Here is a 27,493-nt window from a genome sequence, read left to right as displayed (position 1 = left end):
TTCACATCTTTTACATTGTTATGCTGTGTTAAATGCTTTTTAACGTGTATCACATGTGTTTATGCTATAATCCTCAGAACAGCCCCACAAGCGAGGTTCCATTATTAGCCCCATGTCAGTGAGTGGGGAGGTTGGGCCCCGGAGAGATGGAACCATGTGCCCAAGGTGACATGGCTTCCTGGTGAGGGGCAGAAGTGGGCTGTCAACAGAGGTGGCCTGGCTCCAGCGCCTCCACGTTAAACCACTGTGCTCTTCTGCCATTGTTATCATTTGTGGGGAAGAAATTATGCCGAACTGCCACTCTCAGCCCTGATTGTGTAACAGAACTGTGTGTGAAACTGCATGGCTGTCATATGGTGGCTGTTTGTCCAGCAGCTGCTAAGTGAGTGTCTCTGTGTTGAGCACAAGGACGCCACACAGGCTGATGGGAAGTAGGGAGTGTTGCCTCCACTGTCACTGTCATCACTGTCTTCCAGGTAGGGCAGCTGGCACCCAGAGCGGTTATAAAGCTTAGCCATAGTCTCCCAGCTTGGAGGTGCAGAGTGGGGCCTTCTGTTCACCAGCTGACGCTGGGGCTGCTCTCTGCTCTGCTGGGCTCGGGTGATGGCAGGATTTGGGCCCTGGGTGCTGGGCACTGGCCAAGAAAAGCCAGGGCTTGTTTGACAGGTGCACTGACCAAAGCACAGCAGCAAAGCGGGAGCATAGGGTCGGGGCCAGGGTCTTGAGCAGGGACTTTCCATAATCAGTGCCCTCTTTCTTGGGGTCACGATTCGCCCCAGTATGGGAGCAGGTGGAGCCCACAGGAGTGGGGCCTGTGCTCTGTGACAAGGAGAACCTAGACTCAGAGGTCATGATGGCCGGGGTGTGACCCTGCCCGTGGGGTCAGTGATGCCCTGGCCGGGAGCCTCCTAGGGTTTAGTTTTTTTTTTTTTTTGGGGGGGGGCAGTAGTTTTTATTATCTCTAAAATTGTTTTTTCTCTTTCATCTTTCCCCTCCTTGATGGAAGAAGCAAAGGAACAGGGGAGAAACATGGGTGTTGGGGTGAAGTGCATTTTACCTTACACCCTAAACCCTCCTGTCCACATGGTGATTTAGGGCAAGTCACTTGACCTTGTGACCCCTGTCAAGCCAAGTTTCTCCTAACTGATCCGGGAGCAGTTCTACATTTTGTAGTCATTTCTGTGTTGCATCCATCAAAGGACAATTGCAGTCCTCCCTAAGCCCCCATGACAGACCCCTCTATCTCCCAGATTTGATATTTCTGTCATTTCAGATCTAAGCAGCTGAAGCAAGGGGCACATTCTGTTGTTAGGCTAGGATGGTTGCATTTGGGGGGGGCGGGGGGGGCAAGGTGGAGGAGGGGGAAACCCAGCACACCCACTAAACTGATTAACAAGCCTGGAGGATGTCAGCCTTTGGGTTTCTCGTTCCATCAGTGGCTCTTTCATGGCTGTTTCCACAGTGCCCCAGGCGGGCCCAGATGGGGGTCTGCTCGTGTGTGTCCAGAGCCGCTGCCAAGCTTCAGTCCCAAGTAAACCGAGGGAAGAACTTAACCCCAAAACATGTCCCTTTTGGAAGCCATGACCCACAACAGCAAATGTGCTCTCATATTTTTAAAGATAGTTTTTGAAAAATGCCAAGCAAGACTGAATTTTAAGTTCAAAGGACCAGAGAGTTACAGATTTCTGTATTGGCCCAGATTTTCAAATGGCAAAAACTGCAGGGAAGTAGCAAACGAAAATGACACCTTGATTGCAGTTGGAACCTTTTTTCCAGGGGGCTCAGAGTGTTACACTTGTATGTAGACCCTAATTATCCTCAGAGCTCCTTATTGAGACAGGGCAGGAACAGTCTTTTCTAATGAGGAGAACTGGGGCGTAGAGGAGTTAAGGGGTTGGAATAAGTAAGACATAACAGTTATTAGCAGAACTAGGAAAGGAAGCAGATTTCTTGACTCGATGGCCACTATCTTAGTGCTGTGTGAGTTTTGGGGATCGAAATGAGGGAAGTCCTTATTTCCCAAAACACTTGAATTAGCTTCCTTGTTTCTTTATTTGTAAGTGGTAATAAACCCATCAAGTTGCTGGAGAGACGTGGCATTATGGCCTCTGGTAATTCCTCCCTCTGGCTGTGGTGAGACTGATGGGTGTCACTCACTCACATGGCCACCCAGCAGCCCTTGGTGCAGTCCCATCTCTTGCCTATTCCTGGGGAAATTTGTTCTCTTTTTGGCTATTGGGTGTTCTTAGAGTCAGACGGGGTTGGAGAGCATATCAGTTAGGAATACATTTGTCAGCAAGTAACTGACAACCCAATTGAGACAGAAAGTCTTAAACAAAAAGGATTTATTTTCCTCACATAGCAAGAAGGCTGGCAGCAGTTGCGGGCAGATACTGTCTTAGTGGTTTAACAGTATCAGAGACAGCATCTCTGATTTTCTTAAACTTTTCCTCATGGTTGTACAGTGGCTGCTGCAGCTCCAGCTATCACATTCACTTTCAAGGTAGGAAGAGAAGGGTAAGAAGAGTTGCATCACCTATAAACATCCCTTTTTATAAAGAAAATAAAAACCTTTCCAGACCCCCCAGTGGACTTCCACTTATGTCTCATAAGCCACTTGTGTCACATGGACATACTTATTGCACTGCAGGCAGGGAAAGCATTTAGTTTTTCCTGTCTGTGGGAAAGAGGAGGATTGGAAAGTGATGTTTGGTTAGGGTTCAGCATTGACTGCCGCTGGGGGCTTGTAGGAAATGGGCGTGAGAAAACTCATGACTTCCTGACTAAAAAAGTGTATCATCCAGTAAACATTCATCCATCCATCCATCCATCCATCCATCCATCCATCCATCCATCCATCCATTTGTACAATACAACCGTTGCACAGGTGTAGAAACTGAGGCAGAAGGTTGAAATGCATGTGAGGAGCCTGAAACGGGCCTGGTGCGAGAGGGAAATCACTTTTAATGCAAATTCTGGCCCAGGTATGAGAGGTTCTGCACATTTTGCCCCCTAAGTCCCAGCTTTAGTTTTGGCTTTTAATTGTATCTGAAGGCACTGAGGAGAGCGGGGAAGCCGTTCTCTGGTCCCCAAGCAGGAGGGTTTTCTAGACGAGGGGCTGGAGGCCCAGCTGGAAGAGGCAGAGCAGCCTGCCTCCCACTTTCCCACCGGTCCCTGTGAGGTCCCCCTCAGTCCTTCTCTCCTTTCCCGGGAGGAGTGTCTGCTGTCATCTGGCTCACTGTGCCTTTGGTGGTTCCCTTGCCAGGCTTTTCTGATCTGCCTGTTCCTATTGCAGGTTCCCCAGATCTATTGGGAGCTGTCCACCAAGCGGGTCCTTCTGATGGAGTTTGTGGACGGCGGGCAGGTCAATGACAGAGACTACATGGAAAGGAACAAGATCGACGTCAACGAGGTGAGGTTGAGAGCTCACAGCCACTGTGCAGGGGACACGGGCCTGCCCAGCAAGGGCAGCTGTGCCCAGGTGAGGGTTCACTGCCTTCAGATGGGGCCTGTTGTCTGAACAAGGATAAAATCCCGGAGCACGAAGCATCCTTCCAGGTCATCTTGTACAACCCTCTGCCCTGTCTCCCAAAGCTGAGGTTGGCAGCGTGCCGTAGAGTGCAGGCACATGCTTGGAGCCCTTCCTTGCAGCTCCTGCCCAGACAAGTGGTGACCATCCGTCTGTTTGTACCATCCAAGCTCCACAGGGCTGAGCGACCCAGAGAAGCATGGTACAAAATCCACGTGACTTAATCCTTCTGCCTCTTGGAGCCTGAACACAACCCCTGCCTTTTCCTGCCCTCCCCTCTCCCTGCCACTCCCCAGAGATCAAGGTGTCAGGGAAAAAGGGGACAGCAGTAGACAGCTGTTCCCACTGTATAGAAACAGGACAAAAGAGGCTTCTGTCTCCCACCTCCCACCTCCATTGGCCTCAGGGAAATTTGGCCACTGGGGTGGGGCCTGTACCCCTTTTTCTTCTTCTTTGTTGGCATAGGGCCCCACAGCCAGGGGTGGAGTTGTCCTTTTTCCACAGCGTTCATAGCTTTACAGTCCCTGCTGTGTCCTAGGTGTGGCAGTTCAGAGGAGAACCAGATACGATTTCCTTCCTTAAGGAGCTCACAGCCTCACTTTGGAGTAGATGTACAACTATGAGCCTTTCTGGAAGAGTTCAGCTTGGCCAGGAAAGGATAAGAGCACTGCTGTTCTAATAACCTCCGCTTTACAGAAGGGGAGAAAAGCTCAGAGAGAAAGTGTCTTTCCCAGTGTCATTTGGACATAGCACAGTGTGGGGCATCTGACTGTTTCCCTTACTGTGGGCTTCTAGGGTGGACCTGGGGAAGTGTCTAGGCAGGGTTGCCTGCAGACATGGGAGGACACCGGTTTGCCCATCTCTTCCCCTGCTGGTTGGGATGGGGGTGTGTCCTGCATCTAGGGGGATCCCTTTGCCCATCGGGACCCTTGCATATGAAGTCTTTGGCTCTAGTGGAAGAAGGGGAGAGGGGAATGGAGAGGAGGGAAACGAGGGGAGGTGACCTCGGATTTTCCTGAACAGCCTTAAAGGGAAGCCGGACCCCTCTGCCTGCTGATCAGGAAAGACCCCGGAGGCTTCACACGCCCCTGCCACCTGCCACGTTACTGGCATTTAGTTTCTGCCACTGCAGTGGGATTTTCACTCTGACAGCACCCCCAAAACCATTAATCTCTTTGGCTCCAGTGAGCCCAGGGCTGTAATGGCGTTTAATCAGAGGCGGCTTTGATTTCAGAGACAAATGCAAACAGATGTGTTTGCACATCTTTGGAGTAGCTGCTTGCTGGTGGCTGAGCGAGGTGCCGGGGAGAAGGGGCAGCTGGGCTGAAGGTGGCCTGCAGGAGCTGGGGCAGGGTGGTGCCCTCTGAGGGCTCATCTGTTTCTGCCCCCACGCCTCATTAATAGTCTTGCAGATGAGGCCAGTGCTCTGTGCAGAGCAGACCCTCCGTTGATATCCTGGGAATTCATGGGCAGGTAATAAGCCAGCCTCATGCCTTGGGTTGGCTCCTGTGACCAGGGCTGGGTTAGAGTGTTGGTTTTCTGTTTTCTGTGGGCATGCATAGTTGGGCAAGCTGATATCAGAGTTATTTGGGAAAAAAATTAATAATAATTATCATAAGCAAGTAATATGTGCCAAGAATGTGACACGTACAACCTCCACTCCTTGCCAAGGATATATCGTTAATCCCATTGACAGACGAGTGAGCTAAAGCTCAGAGAGGTTAAACAGCTTGTCCAGCATCACATGGCTAGCAGAGGCAGAGCCAGGATTTGAACCCAGGTCCGCGTGACTTCCAAGTCCTTATTCCTCTGCCTTGTCCATCTCCCTCCCGGGGCTTTGGCTTGGGCTACAGTTGGAGTGCTGACTGAGAAGCTTTGCCCAGCCCCACCCCCACCCCACCCCCACACTATCTACGTGCACCCCTTCTTTCTCTAGCTTTCCTCCAGGGTCCTGTATCCATTTCATACAAGCCTTTTCCGTTTGATAGGGATAGGAGAACTAGCTGAGTTGGGGGGCGAGCAGGGCTTAGCACAGTGTCTGGCATGTGGGTAGCACTCCAAGTCGGTTGCTCGTTGATTTTATTGTTGTTTTCATTATTATCCTCTTGAGCCCTGTCCTTTCCTCCTTTATCTCCTTTTACCATGAACGTTTACCAGCTGCCTGACTCCCTGTGCCAGGCCCTTTCTGCATGGTAACCTTAGGGGGGCGGTTTACTATCTCCATCTTCCGGATGAAGAATCAGAGAGGGAAGGTAGCTTACGTAATGTTCCTGATCTTAATGGTACACCTTGGTGAGTTTTCACATGGATATACCACGGAATCACCAGCCAGGTAAAGGTATGTATCATTTCTAACTCCCTGGACGGCTCCCTCATGTCCCGTCAATACCCTCACCCTGACCAAAGACCAGAGCTATGGCTCTTCTGACTTCGGTCACAGATAACTTTCATTTATTACTGAACTTCCTGTAAATGGCGTCATACAGTACATAGTCTTTTGGGTCTGGCGTCTTTGTCATCAGTCAGCTGTGGGTCTTTTGTGGAAGCTCTGTTTTCTCTCATCGGTCTCTGGGTCTATCCTTAGAATAATACCACGCTGTTTTAATTCTTTAGGAATCCCTAAGGAATCAATCAGTTAATCACATGCCCCTGGCTGTGAGGTTTTGCATGACGCAGGAAGCTCTTGATATTCTGAGCTGATGGCATTAAATACTGCCACAGAAACCTCACGCTGGACAGGGGGCCATGGGCCATGTGCTCTGCTGTGTTGTCGCTGACCATTGGTGATCCTGGGAGTAGACTAGCAAGAGGCCCTACTAGGCTGCAGACATCAATGTCTCTTGCCAACCAGTGTCAGAGCCATAGGCCTCCTGGAAGACTGGTGGTGGTGGTGGTGTGTGTGTATGTGGTTGCATGTGTGCACACGCCCAGTATGAAAGATTCCACATTACTGAATGTTTCTAACCAGCTTCTGAGGTTCTGAAGTCTCCCTAGGACTGTGGGACTCGGAGCCTGTCCCTGGAATGACTCTCCCTCCTAAGAACAACCTGGCTATGTGTGTTCCTTGGGGAGGGAAGTACAAGGGACAGATAGGAGTGACAGGGGCAAAGAGCTCACCGCAAATCCTGGGGGGAAGTGGCATCTTGGCTACTACAAGCTGGTGACTCAGCTGAAAGGTGGGGCTCGACAGACAGGGAGCGGCTGTAGAAGGAATCACTCTTGAGGTGGGTAGTGATAGCTCCAGACCCCTCGAACCCCTTTTTGAGTCATCCCCACTCTACTTTGTAGAGACCCTTTTACCCCACAGCATCCCAGCCCAGCTGGTCCTCGTGTGTGAGGGATGTAAGACCAGTTCCCAATAGACAGCAGCCAGTTCCCAATAGACTCTGGCAAGGAAATACCAGATTAAGAGGCAAGACCCTGAGTTCCGGCTCCATCTCTGCCAGTGGCTCGCTGTGTGACCTTGGACAAATCACTCCTCCTCTCTGGGCCTCAGTTTTCTTATCGAAGGTTTTGGATTAACTAGACTCTAAGGGTACATCCTGCTTGGATGTTTTAGAGAGCAATAATTCTCAGCTTGCTGGGAGCTAGGACTTGAGTCATCTATTTCAAAATCACCAGGGAGCTTGTTTAACAAGCAGATTCCTGGGCCCCACCCCAAATTTACTAATTGGAATCTGGGTGGGAAAGGTTGGAGGGGGTTGCAAGAATCTGCATTTTTTACAAACTCTCCAGGTGGTTTACAGACTCACTGACATTCAGGGAACACCTGCCATGGGCCAGAGGGTCTGAGCAGGGCACCTCCGCTGTTGTCCACCTGTGGGCAGGAGGCAGCCCTGCCCAGCTGTCCTCACCCGCCAGGGAGCGCAGGGCTGTGGGGAGCCAACAGCCTGCGGCAGCTCTCGTTTGTTTGTGTTTCTGAGCCCAGAAGCGGATGTTACGGAGGCCCTGACCCGATGATCATATTTGCCAGTCACTTTAAGAGCTGGTGACAGTGACTGTCATTGATTTCATTAAAAGTAAAGGTCGTGTGGGAGCATGCGTCCTTAGGCTGGATGGAGCCTCCTCCAACCACAGGATGACTATTGATTGCAAGACCTTTATCGAAGGTTAATTGGATTTCAGTGAGTGTATATTTAAGACCCCGCCTAGACGAAGGCCCAATTGAATTTGCGTGAAATTAGCAGAGAGAAAGGTGACAAAGTCTCGAATTTGGGGTTGGCAGAGATGGGGACTGGAGGCCCGGTGGGCAGGCATCTGCAGGGTGTGAAGAATGGTGATGGGTCCAGGCATGGGCTCTTGCAAAGACGCCAGCCTGTCTGCCCCAGGGGCCTGGGAGACAGCTGGGGGGAGAGGGTTGTCACCCAGGGCCCGGTCGTCATTGTTTGGTCTTTATTCAGTCCTCTGTCCTAGGATGGCCCTTCTGGTGTGTGGTATGGCCTCCAGAGCCTGACAACTTTTTGTCTCCTCAGAGGGTAAATCTCGTCAGGGTCGGGAAGGGAGCTAGGGGGTTAGCTCTTTTTTCAAGTCTTTCCACTAATCCTCCTTTTCCAGGCCTCCGACTCCTGTTTTCACAGGGGCAGGGAAGGGGGGGGGGCACTCTGGGCTCAGATAAAGCAAACAGAAAGTTCCCATCGCTGGCTTAGGGCCCCCTGTTATCTAGCCTGCTAAGTCATTTCTCAGTAGCTTTCTGTCCCCCCCACCCCAAATCTTGCCAAACTCTTGTCTGCAGTTGAGGGCCCTTCTATTCTCTTTGTTATGGTGGGGTCTTTGCCTTTGTTTCTTTTAGTCTTTTTAGTGGGGTTGGTGAGGGCGTGGAGTCGGTGCATGGGTTTAATCTGCCACGTCCAACCCGAAGCTGTTTTTCTTTCCAGTCATTTTAAAAGCCATTCCATGTCACTGTAGGAGCAGTGAAAGGGCTTCAAGTGCATTTTTCGGCAAACGTTTATCGAACACCTACTGTGTGCAGGCGACACATATCATGCAATAGTAGAGGTGTGGACAGGGTGTAGGAGAAGTGGGGCTGATAAGGCTTCACCCGTGCTGGGTGCTGTGGTGGGAGCGGCAGAGGGTTTCCCAGGGGGCACCTGGGGTCGTCTGGCTCTGCCATTTACTGGCCAGGTGCCCTTGGAGAAGTTGCTTAAACTCTGAATCTGAGTCCCTCATCTATACAGTTGGAGTGATAAGTATTCTTACTTCACAGGGTCGTTGTGCAGATTTTGCACGTTGTGAAGTTCTGTAAAAAAAAAAAAAAGAATAACGTTGTTTATAATTCATGAGGTTATTATTCGCAGGGGCATGTCTTTCTGCGTAGAATCTTTGAGAATCTTCTTTGCTCTCCTCCTGTCCACCTACCTCTGTTGGTGAGTGATGGTCATCGACGGAGCCTGTGGTGACTGACTCCCCTTCCCCATCTCCTTAGATTTCCCCTCACCCCCCACCCCTACGCCACCAAACACTGAATAAGACGTTTCCTTTTTGCTTAGCACCATCCCTCAGCCCTGATGGGGCCTTTCTGGCGCTGTGATGGAAGGTGCTCAGGAGAGCAGGGAAGAGAAGCTGAAGAGGCATCAGACCCCAGTTACTGAAGTCACCGGGAGGAGAATCCCTTCCATCATCCAGCCCTCCATGCCGAAAGCTCGAGAGGCTCAGGGGTGTCAGAGGGGCCAGGTGCACAAGATGAGTTCCTGGAGATTCATTTCCCTAACAGCAGGGATGGCAGGAGTGGGGACCAGTGTTGCTCTGGACGTGGCCTTCCTGGATTGGGGACTGGTTCTGCTTCTTACCAGCTGGGACTCCTTGGTGGAGCTAGTCACTCTGTGGACGCCCCAGCTTCCTGTTGGAAAGTGGGGTACAGCAGTGACCCGAAGGACTGTTTGATGATTGAAACATGAAGCCGTTGGCAGGGTGCCCACAGTACAGGCACAACACATGTTGTTATGATACTGGAATTCCAGCCCTCGGCCCCCTCTGTGGTGCTAGCAGGACATATCTGCCAGAAGAAGGGGACACATGTAGGGAAGAAGCCCTTTCCCCATTTTTCACATTGACCCAAGTAAGGTGGAAGATGTGGAAATCTGTTTTTGGAGTGTGTTGTTGCCCGAGGTAGGAAATGTCTGATGTCAACATCTGTCCCTCCCTTCTTGTGGCTTCCAATAGTCATGGCCCTGAGGAGCCAGGCCCAGTCCTCTGGTAGCCATGGTCCTTTGCGTCTGTCTGGCCAGGGGACCTGATGAGCCCTTAGTGGCCTCGTGGACCCTCCGTGCCCTGGTGCTCAGGTGGTGTCCTGGTTCAAGCCTAACCTGGAGAGGCTTTCACCAACTCCTACGGTGGAAACTCCCAAGTGGGAGTGACCCTTCCAGTTTCCAATAATGGGCTCTGTGCCTCGCTCTCCTTCCTTCCTCATTACCTCTCCCAACACCATGTGTGGTTGAAGAGGTGCCAGTGCCTTCACGTTCAGGGACTTCATCTCAGCGTTCGCTAGGCCAAGACTGACCCCCTCCGTGGAGAGAGGTGGCCTCGTGCTGGGCAGCAGCAAGGAATTGAGGTTCCTACATCCCAGGGTTGGGTACTGGGGATAGAGGTGGGGGGGAGAGGAGAATGCTTTAGGTCGTGGTCTGGTCTGGGCTTCCAGGCCATTGTTCTGCCTCAAGAAGTCCGGGCAGAAACTGGGCAAAGAGGGTTTGAATTTGTTACCTCCTTCTACTTAATATTGGGCTACTTATGCGACACCAGCCTCCTGTCTCTGTCAGAGATCTTGGACTTGCTTCCATGACACTCCCCAAGAACATAAATAGACTTTCCCTTGGGGGTGGGAATAAATTAACCTATGCAATTATAGAATAATTAAAATACTTTCAGGCAACTCAAGTTTTAAGAAAAATCCAAAAATAACTGATTTAAATACTATTTACTAAATTAATTCTTTACTCTTTTTATAGATTCCTGCCCCCCCCCCCGCCCCCACACACACTGTTAAAGAATAAAGGCATTGCGTGATTACTGAAATCCCTTATGTGAGTGGCACATTCTCTTTACATGGAACAATGAAAAGAATCGTCACTGACTTTTTTTCGAAAGATTGCTATACTATGGCTTTAGTTAACAGTGTGTTTTTCATTAGATGAGCAGCCCTGGCTGTCCCACTGAGACTCTTTTCTCCAAGTGGAATAGCCTTCTTGGATGCCACGGGGAGCCTGCGGAGGTTTTTGGAGCAGCCCCTGCCTCCAGGCAGGAGCCTCCCTGTGAGTGGAGAGGGAGGACGGCCTGGCCATTGAGAGCTTGTTCCCTGGAGCCACACCACCTGGTTTCACTAACTGCTGGCCAGGTGACTAAGCTTCCCCCCCTTGTCGTATCTCCTTCACCTGTCCACCGCAGAGGGTGGCTTCGAGTCCATGTAAAGTGCCTGGAACTGTGCCTGGCGCAGAGTGTTAGCTGTTACCGTTCTAAAAAGGTGGCACTTCCTGTCTTTATGCAGATGCCACCATTAACAGGGCAAGGGGCAGCCTTAGGGGAATTGAGTGCACAGTTTTCCAAAGAAGACATACTAATAATGGCCGAGAGGTACATGAAAAGGTACTCAACATCACTAATCAAGGAAATGAAAATAAAAACCACAATGAGAGATCACCACGTACATGTTAGAATGGCTAGCATCAAAAAGACAGGAGAGAAGTGTTGGTGCGGATGTGGAGAAAATGGAACCCTCGTGTACTATGGTGGATTGTACATTGGTGCAGCCATTCTGAAAAACAAGATGGGAGTTCCTCAAAAAATTAAAAATAGGACTACCATATGATCCAGCAGTCTCACTTCTGGTTATATATATCCAGAGGAAACAAAATCAGTATCTCAAAGAGACGTCTGCACCCCCACGTTCACTGCAGAATTATTCTCAATTGTTTGTTCCTAATCAGGAGATAGAGCTAAAGTGTTATGGAAGGGGGTGGGAGGGGAGTGGTGTGCCTAGTGACGGCCTTAGGTTTCTCCTGCGACCCTTAACATCTCTGAGGGCTGGCTGTTTTTTCCTGGGCAATTGAGTCCCCAGAGACTATTTAGTGCTACTTTGACAGATATAAAGAAAAATCACCCCAAATTTAGAAATAAGACCAGGAGTGTACAGTGTGGTTTTTAAGTCATTCTTCAGCATTGTTCAACCAGCCCACCCGAGGATTTTTTAATATCTAGGGGAATGTGCCTTTGTTAGATTTTGCTATTGACAATTAATTAAGGGCTCAGCCTGCAGCCATTCGTAACCTGTAGATCTTATCCAGTAGAGATGCAAATAATTTCTGCGCAGTAGAAAAGATAACCCCAAAGTTTATGATTTCCTTATTGCCCTGTAAGACAACAACCAGTTTTGTGTCTAATCCAGGAATCTTAGGCTCTTACTCTGTTTAAACGCCCATGAACAGTCAATCCCTCAAAATTCTCTTTGAACCAGCTCTACATTCATATTTGCTCATTTATGGATGAATTAAATAATCTTTGACACATGTAAGTTCTGTATTTTTGTAGGAGGGTTGTGTTTTTAACTTTTTGGATATTACACTTTCATGGTGATACTAGGTATATTTTCCCCCCTAAGTTTAAAATAGCAAGCTGCCACATTACAAACAAACAAACAAACAAACAAACAAACAAACATGTTAGTGTGTCTTGGAGTACTACCCTGTTTCCCCGAAAATAAGACCTAGCCGGACAATCAGCTCTAATGCGTCTTTTGGAGCAAAAATTAATATAAGACCTGGCCTTAATAAATTAATATGATATGATATGATATGACATGACATGACATGACATGACATGACATGACATGATATGATACTGGGTCTTATATTAACTTTTGCTCCAAAAGAAGCATTAGAGCTGATGGTCCGGCCAGGTCTTATTTTCGGGGAAACATGGCAGTACATAAAACGCTTTCCCATACATGATCATATTTTGACCTTGAATCTCAGCGTTGCTTTGTAAGGAAGTAGAGCAGGTGGGGTCCCCCCTTAACAGCTAAGGGAACTTAGACGTAGATTGAGAAGGGAGGTGACTTGTCCCCCAGGTCACCCATGCCCTATGTGGCAGTACCAAGATGGCTCCAGAGTGAAGTTGAATCCATAGGCTGCTTCTCCCTCATGTCTCTGTCTTGCAACCTGCCTATCGGGGTGAAATCTGGTTAAAATGAACATTAGGAACAGCCCCTGAATGGAAAGACACCGTGTCAGGGGCAGCTGGATAAGGTGTTGAAATGGGGAGGGCCGCTCTGGTGGCTTTGCTCACGTGTGTGCGAGCGGCAGTTGGCAGCACCTCCTCCTCCTCTGGCAGCAGCAGCAGCCCACTCTCGTGGGAAAGGGCTCCCCAGTCCTGAGTCCCCAGGTCCCTAGAGGCCATCTTTCAATGCAGTCATAGGGGGCCCAGAGCGATTAGCAGTATTTCAGAAAGCTTAAGGGAAATCATACATCTCCCCATGACAGGTCTGCCCAGACTAAATGAAATGTCATTTCTCTGCTTTTGGCTGGAATTCCGTCAGCCCAGTCTGGCTGCACTGCTTATCTTGGGCTGATCAGGAGTCCTGATGGGACCCATATGCGTCCTTGACAAATAAAAATGAATTATTACTTAATAAATGCAACTGGTTTGGCAAACACAGCCTTTCAGGCCCCATGAAGCCCCAAGAGCCTAACAAGAGGACTTCTCGGGCACAGAGGTGGGGACTTGTGGCCCTCGCAGCACCAGCTCTGGATGGGGCCCCGCTCTGAGAAAACAAGTGGTGGCTCTGGGACACCTGACATCTCAGCCTGAGTCTGAGAATTTGACACGGGGCAAAAATCCTGCTCCGAATGCCAATAGGTGCTGCGTACTGGGCATTTGTTTGATCCGAGGGGAGCGTCAGGCGCTGGAGAGCTTGTGTGGGAGCAGGACATTGTGACATAGGATAAATGTCAAGACTTTTACACAACTTCTTTAACCCTGGTTTCTTCATCTTTTAAAAAAAGTACAGTGAAACCTAGTCTGCCACCCTCCCAGGGGTGTTACAAGCAATCAGAAACAGCAGAAACAACGGTGACGGGTCACAATTCTCATTTATCCCTCTGGTAGCCCTTCAGAGCGGTGCTGTTATTATTTCTGTGTAACTGAAGCTGAGCATATAAGCAACGTGTTTAAAGTCACAGAGTTCAATTGAGAAGTATAGAAGTTGGGGGCCAGTACAGAGTAGTGGTTACTAGAAGGCTGTGGTCACAGCTGGTTTGAATCCTGGCACTACTTCTTTCTAGCCATGTCTCTCTGGGGAAGTTAAACCTTGGTGAGGCTCAGGACCTCATCTGCAAAACGGGATCATAATTTTACCTACTTTTAGGGCTGGTAATAAGGGTGGCAGCTATTGTTACTAAAGTAGGGTTCTTCTTGATGATTTATTTTGGGGCCAATTATAACTGATTGGGATGCAGAGGAGATTAATGGGGTCAGGATGAACATCGGGCAGGAGCCATGGCAGCCCAAGAAAACATGGAGAGATGATGGTTTCACTTGTGTTGAAGGCAGAGTCCTACGCTCACATGTTTGGCCTGCTACAGGCAAGTGGGTGCATAATAAAGCCAGTCTGTGGTACGTACCTCATTTCTCAATAAAGCTGTTTAACCAAATAGAACCAGTCCCTGCCATTTTTGGAGTTTATGATCATGGGCTAGATGGTCATTCAGCAAATAATGATACAAATAGTGTGCTAGTGCCGTGAAAGAAAAGTACAGCAGTGCTAGTGCTATGAGAGAGAAGATGGCAGGAGAAGCTCATCTAGTCTGGGAGGGCAGGGAAGACTTCCCCAGGAAGGTGATGCTGAGCTGGCAGAGGAAGGAAGAGAGGAATGAGCCAGGTGAATGCAGAGATGGGAAGAATGTTCCTGACAGAGCGAATATCATGTGCAAAGGTCCTGAGGCAGGAAGGCACAGGGATCTTTGGAGAAGAGAAAGAAAGCAAAGGTGGCTAGAGTGTCATTGTGGTACAAGATGAGGCCAGGGAGGGAGGCGGGGCCTGGCTGTGCAGGACTTTGTAGGCCAAGGAAAGGACCAAAGTCTGTATCTTAAGGCCCTTATCCTGTGTCCTCCAGCTCCTCTCCTCTGGCTGGGATACCTTTGTTAGTGACCATAGGGTCTGGCTGAGGCTGAGAGGAATGCCAAGGGAAGTGTGTGTCCTGGGGCATCAGCTTTCTGGGTTGAGCAACTCTTTGTCCCATGGAAACCCATCAGCAGACCATCTGTGGGCCAAGGTCCGGCTCTATTCAGTAGCTGTTCCCTAGCTGGCAAGAGGCTTTTAGCTTTAATAAAAAGGGAGTAGAGATAAGAAGACCGCCTCGGCAGGGAAAGCAGCAGTGACAGGATGATTTAAAGGGCCTCTCCAGTGTCATTTCTTCTGTGCAGACATCATAAATCAGATTAGCATTGGGCTCTGGCAGGGAGGGGTGTCGGGAAAGGGGCCTGCAGGGAGAGGGGAAAAGGGCTTATGACTCTGGGTCCTCCTGTGACTGGCCAGGAACTGGTGGGGCAGTGCCAGAGGGTGGCGGGGTCACCTATTCCTGCTCCTTAGTCCTCTAGCCTTTTTCTTTGGAGGAGGGGCGGGTAGAGTGACTCCCCCAACCCAGCTTTCTAGCCCCTATTCAACTTTGGGGAAAAGATGAAGAGGGACTGACAAGAGAAATCGGGAAGAGCAGAGAGGCGGGTGTGGGGGGTGGGAGTTACAGCCATCGGGAAAACCAGAAGCAGTGGTTCTCCCACCTTGTGCCTTAAAATTACCATGGGAACTTAGAAAAATACTGATGCTTGGGTGCCACCCCCAACATTCCTGAGTTCCAGGTGATTCTAATGTGCAGTTAAAGTGAAAAAGAACTGGATGAGAGCTCAGCTTTTAGCCTAAACTCAAAACTACGCCATCTCAAGCTGTCACCTCCACCACGACTGCTCAGGCCCACCAGGTCCCTTTGGCCTTCCTCTTGAAAGGGACCAGATTGCGGCACGAGAGTAGAAGTCTCAGGTAGGTGTCAACGTGGCTCAATGCCCCCGTCTCCCTTCTCGTTCAGGTCTCACGCCACCTGGGCAAGATGTACAGTGAGATGGTGTTTGTCCACGGCTTCGTGCACTGCGACCCCCACCCAGGAAACGTGCTGGTGCGGAAGCGCCCGGACACGGGAAAGGCGGAGATCGTCCTGTTGGACCATGGGCTCTACCAGGTAGGAGAGGCCTTTCCCACGCAGCCGGCCCCAGGGTTGGGTCTAGTCCTGCCTGAGCTCAGAGCCCCCTGAACCCCGCTATGGGCCACAGAAGCGGGAGGCAGATGGCCAAGCTGTCGGGAGAGGCCCTGCCCTAGCCCTCGAGCTGTCATTTTGTGCAGGTCACAGTCACACACTGTCCAAGCCTCAGCTTCCTCCTCAATAAGGTGATGTTGGCAATGCCTCCTTTACAGGCTGCTGTGAAGAGTAGATGCGATTGTGCTTTCTTAGCTGTAAAACAGCCGTGCTTTCCAGGGAAGCCCAGGCCAGCCCAGACTTTGGGACGTGAGCTGCCCTTAGAAGAGCTGGGACTTCAGGGGGTGGGGAGTAACTCGGCCCCAGCGAGGAGGTGATGTGTAGTAGGAAAGGGGGCCAGCAACTGATGGGGGCTGGGTGGTCCCAGACTCTGTCCTCTGGACCTGGGATGCAGAGCTGGTGCAGATGAGCCATGAGTTCCTGCCTGGAGGCTGGGAAGTTCACTGCCAATCCCAAGACTCAGGACCTGGTTTGATTCTAGGAGGCAGATGGCCCTGGGGAGTTTTGCCAGATGGTCTCCTGCCCTGTCCTGAGGGCCCTAATCCCACCCCCAAATCTGGGCTTCCTTCGAAAGGCTCAGTGACCTTGGGTACATTAGTTTAAGGTAGGCTCGCTGATGTCACACACAGCCCCCAGACAAATGGTGGCCCAGATACAGCAGATGGCTCATACGCCCTCACGTGCCAGTCCCAGATGAGTGCAGGGGACCGGAGGCAGGGGCTGACCGAAACTCTGCCTCTCAGGCCTCCCTCGGGGTGGTCTCACCATCACCAGCCACAGGACGCGGGCTCAGAGGAGCACGCGTGGGCCAGGTCTGGAAGTGGAGCTTCTGCCACCCTGCCCTGGTCAGCGCTCGGGCAAAGGGCCACACCCACTAGGAGGATGGTGGGAGTTTTGTGGGCAATTGGTCATTTCTGCCACTTCGGACCAAGCCTGGCCAAATCATAGCTTTGTACTTGGACCTTCGAGGATGGCTGAACTTTGGGGGAGCAGCCGATGTTGTGCAGGAGCCACGCTCTTCTTCTGTCTCCCTTCACATGGTCACCCCAGCCAGGGACCAGGTCTTCCATGGGCGAGGAGGCTCAGGTCCTGTCACGGCTGTCCCTGCTGTAGGTGCTCACAGAAGAGTTCCGCCTGGATTACTGCCACCTCTGGCAGTCGCTCATCTGGACGGACATGAGGAGGGTGAAGAAGTACTGCCAGCGTCTGGGAGCCGGCGACCTCTACCCCTTGCTTGCCTGTATGCTGACAGCCCGCTCATGGAACTCGGTCAACAGGGGCATCAGCCAAGCCCCCGTCACTGCCACCGAGGTAGGTGCCTCCTTCTGGCCCTGCCCTCTCTTGAATACAAGGGACAGGGCTAGTGCCAGTTTGGCCTTTGGGCCCCTTCCAACCCAAGGTCTGAGGTTCTAGACTGGTGGGCTGTGGGGGTGGCTTGCTGGGCAGAACTGGAGATACACTGGATGGGGAGGAGGGAGGGAAGAGAAACAGTGACCCTCGATGGAAGGGAGCGACGTCCCAGCCCTGGCCTCGTCATCCTGGTGTATAAACAGGTCGTGTTAACCTCATGATCCAGACTTGTGTGGCTTTCGCTCCAACCTGCTCACACAAGATTTCGGGTTTCCACAAAGTTCTTCCCCAGGACTTCTGGACTCTCCAGGGACTGTCCCATAAATGAGTCTGGCACCACTTCTGCTGTCCCCTGGTGGGCACTGTCTCCCCGGTTCTCCTACTGGGGCGGGCTTCAGTTGGCATGCAAAACTCCAGCGGCGTGACTGGTCCCATTGCCCTATGGAGTTTCAGTGAAATTGCTTTTTGGTCTTTCTTTGTAGCTCATTTCTTCATCAGATCTGGACAAGAGTCCCAGGGTGTCTGGCTGAGACCAATCCTAGGAACACCTCCTACCTGTACGCGTGCTCACCTCTGCCCCACCACAGGACTTATGGGGTGGCCCATTCTTCCTGGCTCAGAGCTCCCCGCCTCCCAGGTTTCTCAGTCCCGCATGGAATGGACTTCTGCCTTCCCAGTCTGTCAGTTTGCCAGACTCATGCAGACTTGCCTGTATCCATGTGGGGACAGACTTGGGCTCACCTCAGGGGACAGTGTCCTGTTCATGTAGTCAGAAAGACCTGGATTCTAGTTCCAGCACCTGCTCCCCCTGGTGGTATGGCCTTGGATCATTCTTGTCACCTCTTTGAGCCTCAGGGTCCCCCCCTGTAAGATGCCTTTGGTGGGGGGGTGAAGGGGGCTTTAGGAATGGCTGGATCCAGAGTCTCAAATGATGTCACCAAAGAGGCCACCTCTTTCCATTTCTTGATTCTGCTTTCCTCCAAGTTTACAGCATTCCCAGCCAGCTTGGTGGCAAAGAGGACCACCAGCTGCCTCAGCCTTACACAGCTGGACAGCCTGTCAGAAGAGAGACTCTCCCTCCTTTGTTGACTAAGGATGTTAATTCCTGCTTTGCTGATGATAAATGCATGGAACGTGCCTCCCCATAGCTCCTGAAGTTCATGCATTGAACAAACATTTGTTTTTGCTGGACCCTGGACTAGGTGCTGAAGATGCAGTGATGAGCGGACAGACAGGCCTTCCGTGTAATTTGCACTGTGTTTGAGGGAGACAGACAGTAAACAAGTGAACAAACAGGTAAATGGAGTAATTGCAGGTTGTAGGTGCCAGGGAGGAAACAAGCATGTGATGGCGGTGCAGTTGCTTGGGTCCTCAGAGAAGAGCTCACTGAGGAGTTGGTGTTGAAATTGAGGTCTGAAGGTCAGGAAAGGCACCAGCCGGAAGGAGAGCTTGGAGAAAGCATTCCAGGCTGAGGACACACGATGAGCCAAGGCCTAGGGGAAGGAAGAGTGTGGGACATTCTGGAGTGTGGTGAGGTACATGGTGGGATGAGAAGAATTTGGGGCAGGGACAGCGTCACACGGGGCGCATAAGCCATGGGAAGACGTTCGGATTAATTCTCAGGACAAATCAAAGCCTCAGACTTGCTATTTTAAGTGTGTCTCTGGCGTGGGGCAAGATGAGCAGTGGGGTGACCAGAGGTTGAGGCAGGACAGCGGGTGCAGAGAGGCTGGGGGCGCAGAACATGCTGATGGTAGTGGAGGTGGAGAGAAGCAGATGGAGCCACGATGCATTCGGGACTTAACACGGAGAGGCCTTTCTGTCGGCTTGGATGTAGAGGGGAGGAAAAGTTGCATCACAGCTTTTTGGAGAGAGTTACGGAGTAGGGGGATGGTGCCACTTCCTGACATAGGGAAGGCTGTGGAAGGGCGTACTGGGGGTGGGGTATCAGTAGTTGTCTTGAGCATACAGATGGAGGTGTCGTGAGCAGTTCAGCCTGGTACTCAAAGAAGAGGTCCAAGCTTGAGATACATGTGGAGACCTCAGCATATAGATGGTATTTAAAAGCACCCAGATGGACAAGATCACACAGTAAACGACATCTGTTTTCCTTAGCTAAGGTAGAATTTTAGTCTTGCATTCTCATTCATTCGTAAAGACCCCGCCTCAATGCTGCTGTATTAGTCTTCCTAGGTTGCCATAATAGAATCCCACCAACTGGGTGTCTCAAACAACAGAACTTTATTTTCTCACAGTTCTGGAGGCTGGAAGGCCAAGGTCCAGGTGTCATCAGGGTGGGTTTCTGGTAAGGCCTGTCTTCCTTGCTTGCAGATGGCTGCCTTCTCAACGTTGCCTCCCATGGCCTCTCTTCTGTGTGGCCACACCCCTGGTGTCTCTTCCTCTTCTCGTGTGGACGTCAGTCCTGTTGGATCAGGGCCCCACACTTATGAATTCACTTAAGTTTAATTACTTCCTTAAAGGCCAGTTCTCCAAATAGTCACACTGGGGTTAGAACTTCAACAGAGGGAGCTGGTGGGGGCACAAGTGAGTCCACAACACCCGCCCAGGACGCCTCTCCTCATGCCTGTGCCAACGGTGACCCTTCATACTTGTGTCACTCGTGTACAAGCACCTTATACCCCCTCTCAGACTTAATTGTTTGTATGCTTATATGAGCTCTCCAGATGATGGTTACGGGAGGGCAGGGATCCTGCCTTGTACATCTTTTTATAAGGTCCCTGGCGTTCTGGACCTGGTCTAGTAGAGAGGCGTCTGTGTAGGTTCTGGAGACATGGACTCCATTTGCTGACTTCGGGCAAAAACCCAGGTAGAGAATAAACTTAGCCAGTCTGGGCCAGCTCTGACATGTACGGGCTCAGTTTTCTGAGTCCTAATTGTGCTGAGATTTAGGGGAACCTCCAACATGGTATCCAGAAGGATGTTTTCCCGATTGAAAGTGGCTTAAACAATTAGGAATTTGTTCTCTCCATAACAAGAAGCCTGGAGGTGGGTGGGTCCGGGTTGGTTAATCGAGTAGATGAACAATCTCAGTGCTCTAGGCTGACTCCTCTGCAGTTCTCTTGACTTTCCTCTCATGATTCCAAGATGACTGTGATAGTTCCAAGCTTTACAGCTTCATTCTGTGGTGTCCAGAGGTGGGAATAAGGGCCATTTTTTCTCATATGTCATTTCTTAAAAGCAAGAAGACCTTTTCCATAAGGCCCCCAACAGACTCCTCCTTGTGTCATCTGATTGGCCAGAATCGTGTCACATGTCCATTCCTAAACCCATCACTTGGCATTGAGCTCAGATCAGAGCCAGCATTGACTGAGATCAACAAAGATGCCCCTCCCCCCCCCCGGGGGGGGCTCCACCTCTTTAAATGGCACCATTCCAAGGGGTCAAGTGAACAAGAAGGGGGTTCTTTTAACAAAGTAGAGTGGGGGGATGGCTGTTGAGTAGATACCCAGTGGGGTCTGCTGCAGACACCCACCATCAGGATAGGTCCAAGCTCAATGGCTGTTCTGCTCTGAGAGATGCCCCTGAGAGGTAGCCTGGGTGGGAGCAAGTGCTTTCTGCTTGGGCCAAGGGGGCTGTTCCAGGACAGTCCCGACTTTGTTGAGAGGGGGTCCCTATGGTGAGCAGGGCCTTGGTCAGGCCTTGGTCTCTGTGGGAAGCGGCGGGGAGGCAGACAGCGCTTGGTGTCTGGCTTCGTGTTGAGATGTTCCAGTCTGATAGCTCCTGCCTGAGGGACATTTCAAGTTTCACAGCAACTCAGTTATCAGCAATGCACATGTGTTCCTGAAAGGGCAGAGTTCTGCTTCTGCTGCAGAAAGCAGCCAGGCGGTGCAGCCTTTGGCAGCACTGCTGGGCCCCTCGTGACTTCAGTTGGCACCGAGCACCTCCCCATGCCTTATCTCTGATTGCCCTCTCGGTACCCTGGGAGGTAGGCACAGAGGGTATTAGCATTCCCCATTTTTAGGTGAGGACATTGGCTCAGAAAAGATGAAAGGACTTGCCCAGGCTCACACAGTCTGCTGTGAGGTGAGAGGCAGTACAGCCTGGTGGTGAGGGTGCAGGCTTGGGAGCTGGACTGCCTGAATTTGAATCCCGACTCACCACTGCCTACCTGTGGACCTTGGGCAAGTTTTTCAATTTCTCAGTGCCTCAGTTTCCCCCTCACGTGGGGGTAATACCCTCCCCTGATAGGGATAGAGTTGTTGTGAGGATTAGCTGAGTTAATACATGGGAGCGTTTTCAAAGTGCCCAGCTTACCTGGTGGATGCCCAGTGTGTGTTAGCTGTTGTCTTGGCATCACCATGGTGTCTCTGGAGACTGAGAAGGGATCAGAGACTCGATGGGGGCAGTTATCTGCCCAGAGCCATGCAGAGCTCAGGGACGAGGAAGGGTGGGAAGCCAGACTCCAAAAGTACATTTGGGGATGGGACAAGGGCTCCTAGGACAAAGCTAACCCTGGATCCTGCTCTGGGGCATCCGGACGTGGGGGCACTGGGTGGCCTGAGCCTGGCTTCAGCATGGAGGACAGTGATAGGCAGTGGCTGTGTGGGTGGCTGGGGCTTTGGGGGTGGGGGTCAGTGTCAGGCAGGGGATAGAGCAGGACTTTGGAGCTGGGTTGGGGTTAGGAGCTCAGACCTATGAACTGTGTCAGCCTGCGCTTGGCTGAAGGGATGGGGGACATGACAGCCGGCACCAGCTCCCAGGCCTCCTTCTAGCCGGGCCTCAAATGGGTGGCCAGTAAGGAAGCCTTGGACAGTAATGCAAGGTGGACACCTGGGCTGAGAGGCTGGCAAACTCCAGCCTCGTCAAGTGGTTTTTGGGGAGGTACATTTTCTGCCCCCGTCAGAATGGGTTTGGAGGCTTGGGGGCTGGATGTTGGTGACCTTGGCTGTGGGACGCCAGGGACGACAGAGGCAGGAGACATAGGCCTGAGCCCTGCTGGTGTGCTCCTATACTGTGTCCAGTGCATGGCTAGACGCTGGGGTCAGAAGTCCCGTCCGGGTTTGTCAGGCGGCAAAGCTCCTTGTGCCGCGCTTCCCTTTGGGGAGGGTCCCTAGTGGTGCCACGGCAGCTGGCAGCCATGCGAGCAGCTCCCTCCTGCAGCTTCCTTGCAGCCCCTCCGGCCGCAGGCTGCCTGGACACCCACCACCCTGGGCCCCACTTCCCATACCAACCATGCCTGTCTCCCTGTTGCTGCTGCAGGACATCGAGATCCGCAACAACGCGGCCGCCTACCTGCCCCAGATCAGCCAGCTCCTCGCCCACGTGCCCCGCCAGATGCTGCTCATCTTCAAGACCAACGACCTCCTGCGCGGCATCGAGGCTGCCCTGGGCACGCGCGCCAGCGCCAGCTCCTTCCTCAACATGTCGCGGTGCTGCGTCAGAGCGCTGGCCGCGTGAGTGTGGGGCGCCTGCTTCTCCTCGCCCCTGCCCCCTCGCTGGCGTGCCCCCGGGACCGCTCGCCTCCACTTTCTCCCACCAGTTCCCAGGGCCCTGCCAGAGCTTCCCAATCTCCAGACTTCTCTGCAGGAAGTTGGGGACAGAGAACAGCTCCCGCAAACTGGCTGATGTCTCAGGGCGGTGTTTTGGGTGGTCCAGAGAGCCACCTGCATTTGCTAACGTGGTGAATTCTAGGACCTCACTCTCCAGGTCAAGCTTTCTAGGGGACTTTTACCCTCAGTGATGTCTGAAATGTTTTCTGAAAGTCTCAGTCCCATCCGAGTATCCCCTGGGCGTGGGATTAGGACGCCCTGATGCACACGCCGTCTCTATCTGGTCCTGGGACCTGTCTCAGGACTGGGTGGGCAGCAAAGCCGGCGTCCTCAGGAAAGTGTCCCGAGCAGGCAACAGGTGCTCTCGGATCTCGGATCTTCTCAGATGCCTCATCACCTTTGGGGTGTTGATGGGGAAGGGAACGGTGCTTCCACTACCCTCAGGGAGGTATTGGCACAGGAGGCAGGGTTCTAGGCCCTTCTGCCTCAGAGTGGCATATATATATGGGAGGACCCATGCTGTGGCTGAATGTTCTCACCCAAGAGGGGAGGCCTAGACTGTGGTCAACTCCCAGCCCATCCATCCTTGGCAGGGAGCAGGTCATTCTGGCCAACTGTCTGCTGAAGGGAGGCGTGACCACATATATCATGCACCCACTATCAAATATCAAATGAGATTACAGCAAAATAGACTGCTCGCGGAAAGGGCTGAATATGATTTATCATTTCTCTGAGGGTTCAGGAAACAAAGTTTTGAATAGGTCATCATCATAAACATCAGTTTTCATCCTGTCCTTTTGTTGGTGCAGAGGGATTGAGGGGGGCTGCATCCATAAGGGCCTCAGCCTCCCAGGACCACCTGACCAGGTGACTCTTACCCTGAGAATGTTTGACTCTAGGTGACCCTTATGCTGAGAAAGTTTGGGAAAGCTTTTATGTTTGAATTTGGGGGATTCTGGTTTGATAAATATGAACTCTACTTTTGGAAAAATGGAAGCGTTGGAACATTGTACCCAGTGGGGCCACTGGGCCTTTGATGCCCTATGAAACAACTGTGTTTGCTTACCCCACTCACCTGGAGTAGTTGAATTCCTCTGGGTCCCGATTGGGCAGTGGTATGATCACGTGACCAGGAGTTGTCACTGGGGCGGGGAGCTGGTGAGTGGGCAAAGCCACCGTCTTCCGTTTTTCTAAATGACCCAGAGTGTTTCTTGCCTCACTGTCTCTTGTTCTCTCCTTTCTTCTTGTCCCTCCTCCTGCAGGCACAAGAAGAAGACCTGCTCGTTCTTCAGAAGGACCCAGATCTCTTTCAGCGAGGCCTTCAATTTATGGCAGATCGACCTCCATGAACTCATTCTGCGTGTGAAGGGGCTCAGGCTGGCCCGCTGGCTCTGGGCCCTGCTTTGCTGGCGGTTGCCTGCTCCGCACTGAGCAGACATACTGTCCCCGTCCCCTCTTCAGTGTGACTCTGTGGTGGGCAAGGGGCCTTTTCATTCGTTCTTTAGTCATATCTCCACCCGTTGCCCTGTTTCTGCTGCAGGTGGCCTGGAGGCCCACGGTCACTGCCATGTACCCCACGTCTGGAATTCCTCTCCCACACTGTAGCCCATCTTGAGGGCCACCAGCTGAACCATGCAATAGGTTTCTCTCCTTATTGAGGGAGGTGGCACACAGTCCGTGTTCCTCTCCTGGCGTGTGCCATTGGGTTGGATGTGCCCCACTTCCATTAGCCCTTCCTTTGTCAGGATGGACCATGAATCCCACTGAGGGCACATTTAACTTGTAGAAGTTTGATTTTGTTGGAGGGGAGCGGGATCTCTGAGCTTGCTGGAGAACAGCGTCCCTCTCCCTGCCCTGTCACTCCCCAGGGATGTCGCACCCCACATTTGGCAGGTCCTAGCTCTCACTGAGCAGCCTTATTCACAGACAGTCATTGTATTTGAGTCTCTCTGATTTTACTTCACCCCATTCTTGGGGAAGAAAACCCCTAAATTTGAGTCCCATTTTCTCTTCATTCTCTGTATTCATAATATAGCAAGCAGATTTTTCTACTGACCAGAGCTAATTCACAGTCTCTTTATTTATTTCCTGAAAGAATTAATTGTTCTTAGTGAGCAGTTGGATTGCACCTAGGGATCTGAGAGAATAATTTGCAAGATCTGTTATTAATTGTGAGGATGCATCATGCTGCATATTGTATTTTATGGTGCCTTTTTAGCCACTGGAGTAAATATAAATGCCCTTTTTGTTTAAGGTAGTGGTTACTTGCTTTTCGCTTTTGGTTTAATGGTTGGCTTCCTGCTGGCCTGGGATGTAAAACATCAGCCTGTTGCCAGTGTGCCCAGCACCCAGAATGTTAATCCATGGAGAAGAGAGCGGCTAGGAGAGTTTGGGGTACAGGGCAGTTTGAAAATAGGGGACTAGGCGATGAGTGTTGCATGCCTTCCACATGTGAGAGAACATGCTAGGATCTTTGTAAATAAGTTACATCATTGAATTGTCCCATCAGCTCTATTAGAGAAAGGGTCATTCGCCTCCTCTTACAGAGATGAGAACTGAGGCTCAGGGAGGTTTAGTAATTTGCCTAAAGTCACACAGCTGCTGAGCGATGGTCCATGCTTTGTTTTTTATTCCACAGTACAGTAGATATGGATCATACTTGTTCCTTGGGCTGTTAGATGTGCCTGATTTGGGTCTCAAACACCCTGATTTTAGAGGAAATTGGATTTTCAGTGGAGGTGGGGAAATGAACGGGTAAAGGAGACAAAATGTCCTGGAAAATGCTGACTGAATTCAGCATGTCTCCCAGGGCCCAAGAGAGGTGGGACCTGGGCTATTACTACCTGCAATGTGATTCTGACATGGACCACCCAGACTTAGTGCAGACACCACAGGCTTGAGGGCGCAGTTCCCCATGAGACTGCCCTCACTTCAGACACAAGCTACAGGTTTGAAAGGCTCCAGACCACCTGCAGTTCCGACCAACTGACTACAAATTTGGCGGCTCTCCCAACCCCCTCAGATTCAATAATTTGCTATAAGGATTCACAGAACTCCGGAAATCACTATACTTGTGATTACAGTTTTTTAAATAAAGTTTACAAATCAGGAGCAGCCAAACGAAGAGATGCATCAGGCGAGGTCTAGGAAGGTACTGAATGCAGAGCTTCTGTGTCCTCTCCCGTGGAATCAGGACATGTCACCCCTGGCGTATCAGTGAGTTCACTGAGCTTCAGTGTTCAGAGTTTCTGTCAGGGTGTCATTACATAGGCAGGATTGACTGAACCAGTGACCACGTGATTGAACTCAATCCCCGGCCCCCAGCCCCTCCCAGACAGATGGGGCCGATATTGCCTCCATCCTGAGTCATCTAGTCCAAACTCAGGTGTGATCCAGGGGGCACACCATGCATATCAGAGATACTCCTGTCACTGAGCAGTTCCCAGGAGTTAGAGGTTCTCTCCCAGAACGAGGGGCAAAGACCAGACAAACTCTTTATCCTGTAACAGTCACTCTGGAGTCTTCTCATCCTTTGCACTTAGCCTGCGGTGCATCTTTTTGGACCCACTGCTGGCCTGTACCTTCTGCTCGACTAGGTGGAGCCATCTCTGGAGCCCAGAGCCATAGGAGGAGATCTCTCCTGGTGTCTATCCTGAGGTTCAGAGAGAGCTCACGTGAGTTTCTATGTGGGACCTTTGCCCAGCTCCCTTCTCTGTCCCGTGAAACTTTCCATGAATTGGTTTGGCTTTGGTACTTCACAATAAAATCCTGTGATTTTTTTTTTCCTCCCATCAGTGACAATGTATCAGGAAGGCACCACTAGCTTACCTTGAAGAGTGTTTTCTCTTTTAACACGTGGACACTTAGTCAGTTTAGGTGTTGGTGTCTTTGATTTGGGCACCTCTCAGGTGGAGGAGAGAGGAATTCCAACTCTGTGGACCATTTGGTGGAGAACCTCTCAGATATGTGCCCGGCTCATAATAAGTGCAGATGTCCTGGCTTGTAGTAAGTGCTCAGTAAACGTAAATATTTAGAATCTCAGAATATTTTACTTTCAGGGATGTTGAAATCTGTGTATTATAAAAGCTACCGATGCCACTCATTCTCCATGAGGAATGCTGCCTTGTTTGATTGTCAGGTTAATTTCCTCCGAGCTCCGAGCCCACTCCCAGGATCTGAGATGGCCACTTTCAGCATGACAGCCTGCCCAGGGCCCTCCTGCCACAATTGCAGGGCTCTGAGAATGCAAGCATCTAATGACATTTCAGAAAATGGAAGTGGTTCCAAGAGGCATCCAAGCAAATCCCTAGGGCCATGACTGGTTGAGAGGTGTAGAATTACTCTTAGTGTTAGCAAATGTGAGAAGAGTTCAATGGAGCCACGCAGTGACCCTTGGGACATAAGTGGTCTCAAGGTGTAGCCATGAGGAGCTAGGGTCTAAGTTGGGAACTTAATAGATGGGAGGAACAAAGCCACGGAGAGAGGGGTGCTCCTTGCAGCCTGGCCTGTTGGAGTGGTCATGTTTGTGGGGCTGGACTGGGGGGGCTTATATTTAACAAGAGACCTTGAATGCCAGGCTACCTGGTGCCACTGCTATAGGTAAATGGCCAAAGGGGAACTGTGGGAGGCTCTGTCCCCTAAGCTTTAAGTTGGGAACCATTTTGGTAAAAGCCCATTCATTCAGAAAGGCTCTGCTCTCACCTCTCCTCTCTCCCCACCCTTTCCTTCCTTCCTGTGAAGTACAGCCTGCTATGAAGCTGTGCAGACTGGCTTGGCTTTCTCTCCTTTTCTAAAGGAATGACGAGCTGAGCCCTT

At 51.2% G+C, this 27,493-nt stretch overlaps 1 protein-coding gene across 4 annotated transcripts in view; it reads left to right on the top strand.

Annotated features, from left to right (window-relative positions):
* The window catches only part of ADCK1 (aarF domain containing kinase 1), a 108,902-nt gene extending 82,126 nt beyond the window's left edge, over positions 1-26,776 (top strand). For all 4 annotated transcript variants that reach the window (XM_019733660.2, XM_019733659.2, XM_019733657.2 and 1 more), the window contains 5 exons: positions 3,296-3,412; positions 15,594-15,743; positions 16,932-17,129; positions 22,389-22,582; positions 23,941-26,776. In XM_019733660.2, the coding sequence (XP_019589219.1) occupies positions 3,296-3,412; positions 15,594-15,743; positions 16,932-17,129; positions 22,389-22,582; positions 23,941-24,109 (828 nt within the window). In that variant the 3' untranslated portion in view covers positions 24,110-26,776. The remainder of the gene's footprint in view (positions 1-3,295; positions 3,413-15,593; positions 15,744-16,931; positions 17,130-22,388; positions 22,583-23,940) is intronic.
* The last annotated feature ends 717 nt before the right edge of the window (positions 26,777-27,493 follow it).

Source organism: Rhinolophus sinicus, linkage group LG03 (genome assembly GCF_036562045.2).
Source record: "Rhinolophus sinicus isolate RSC01 linkage group LG03, ASM3656204v1, whole genome shotgun sequence".
In the NCBI taxonomy this organism is placed as follows: Eukaryota; Metazoa; Chordata; class Mammalia; order Chiroptera; family Rhinolophidae; genus Rhinolophus; species Rhinolophus sinicus.
Note: the sequence above shows the minus strand (reverse complement) of the source record. Positions and strands in the feature narration are given on the sequence as shown.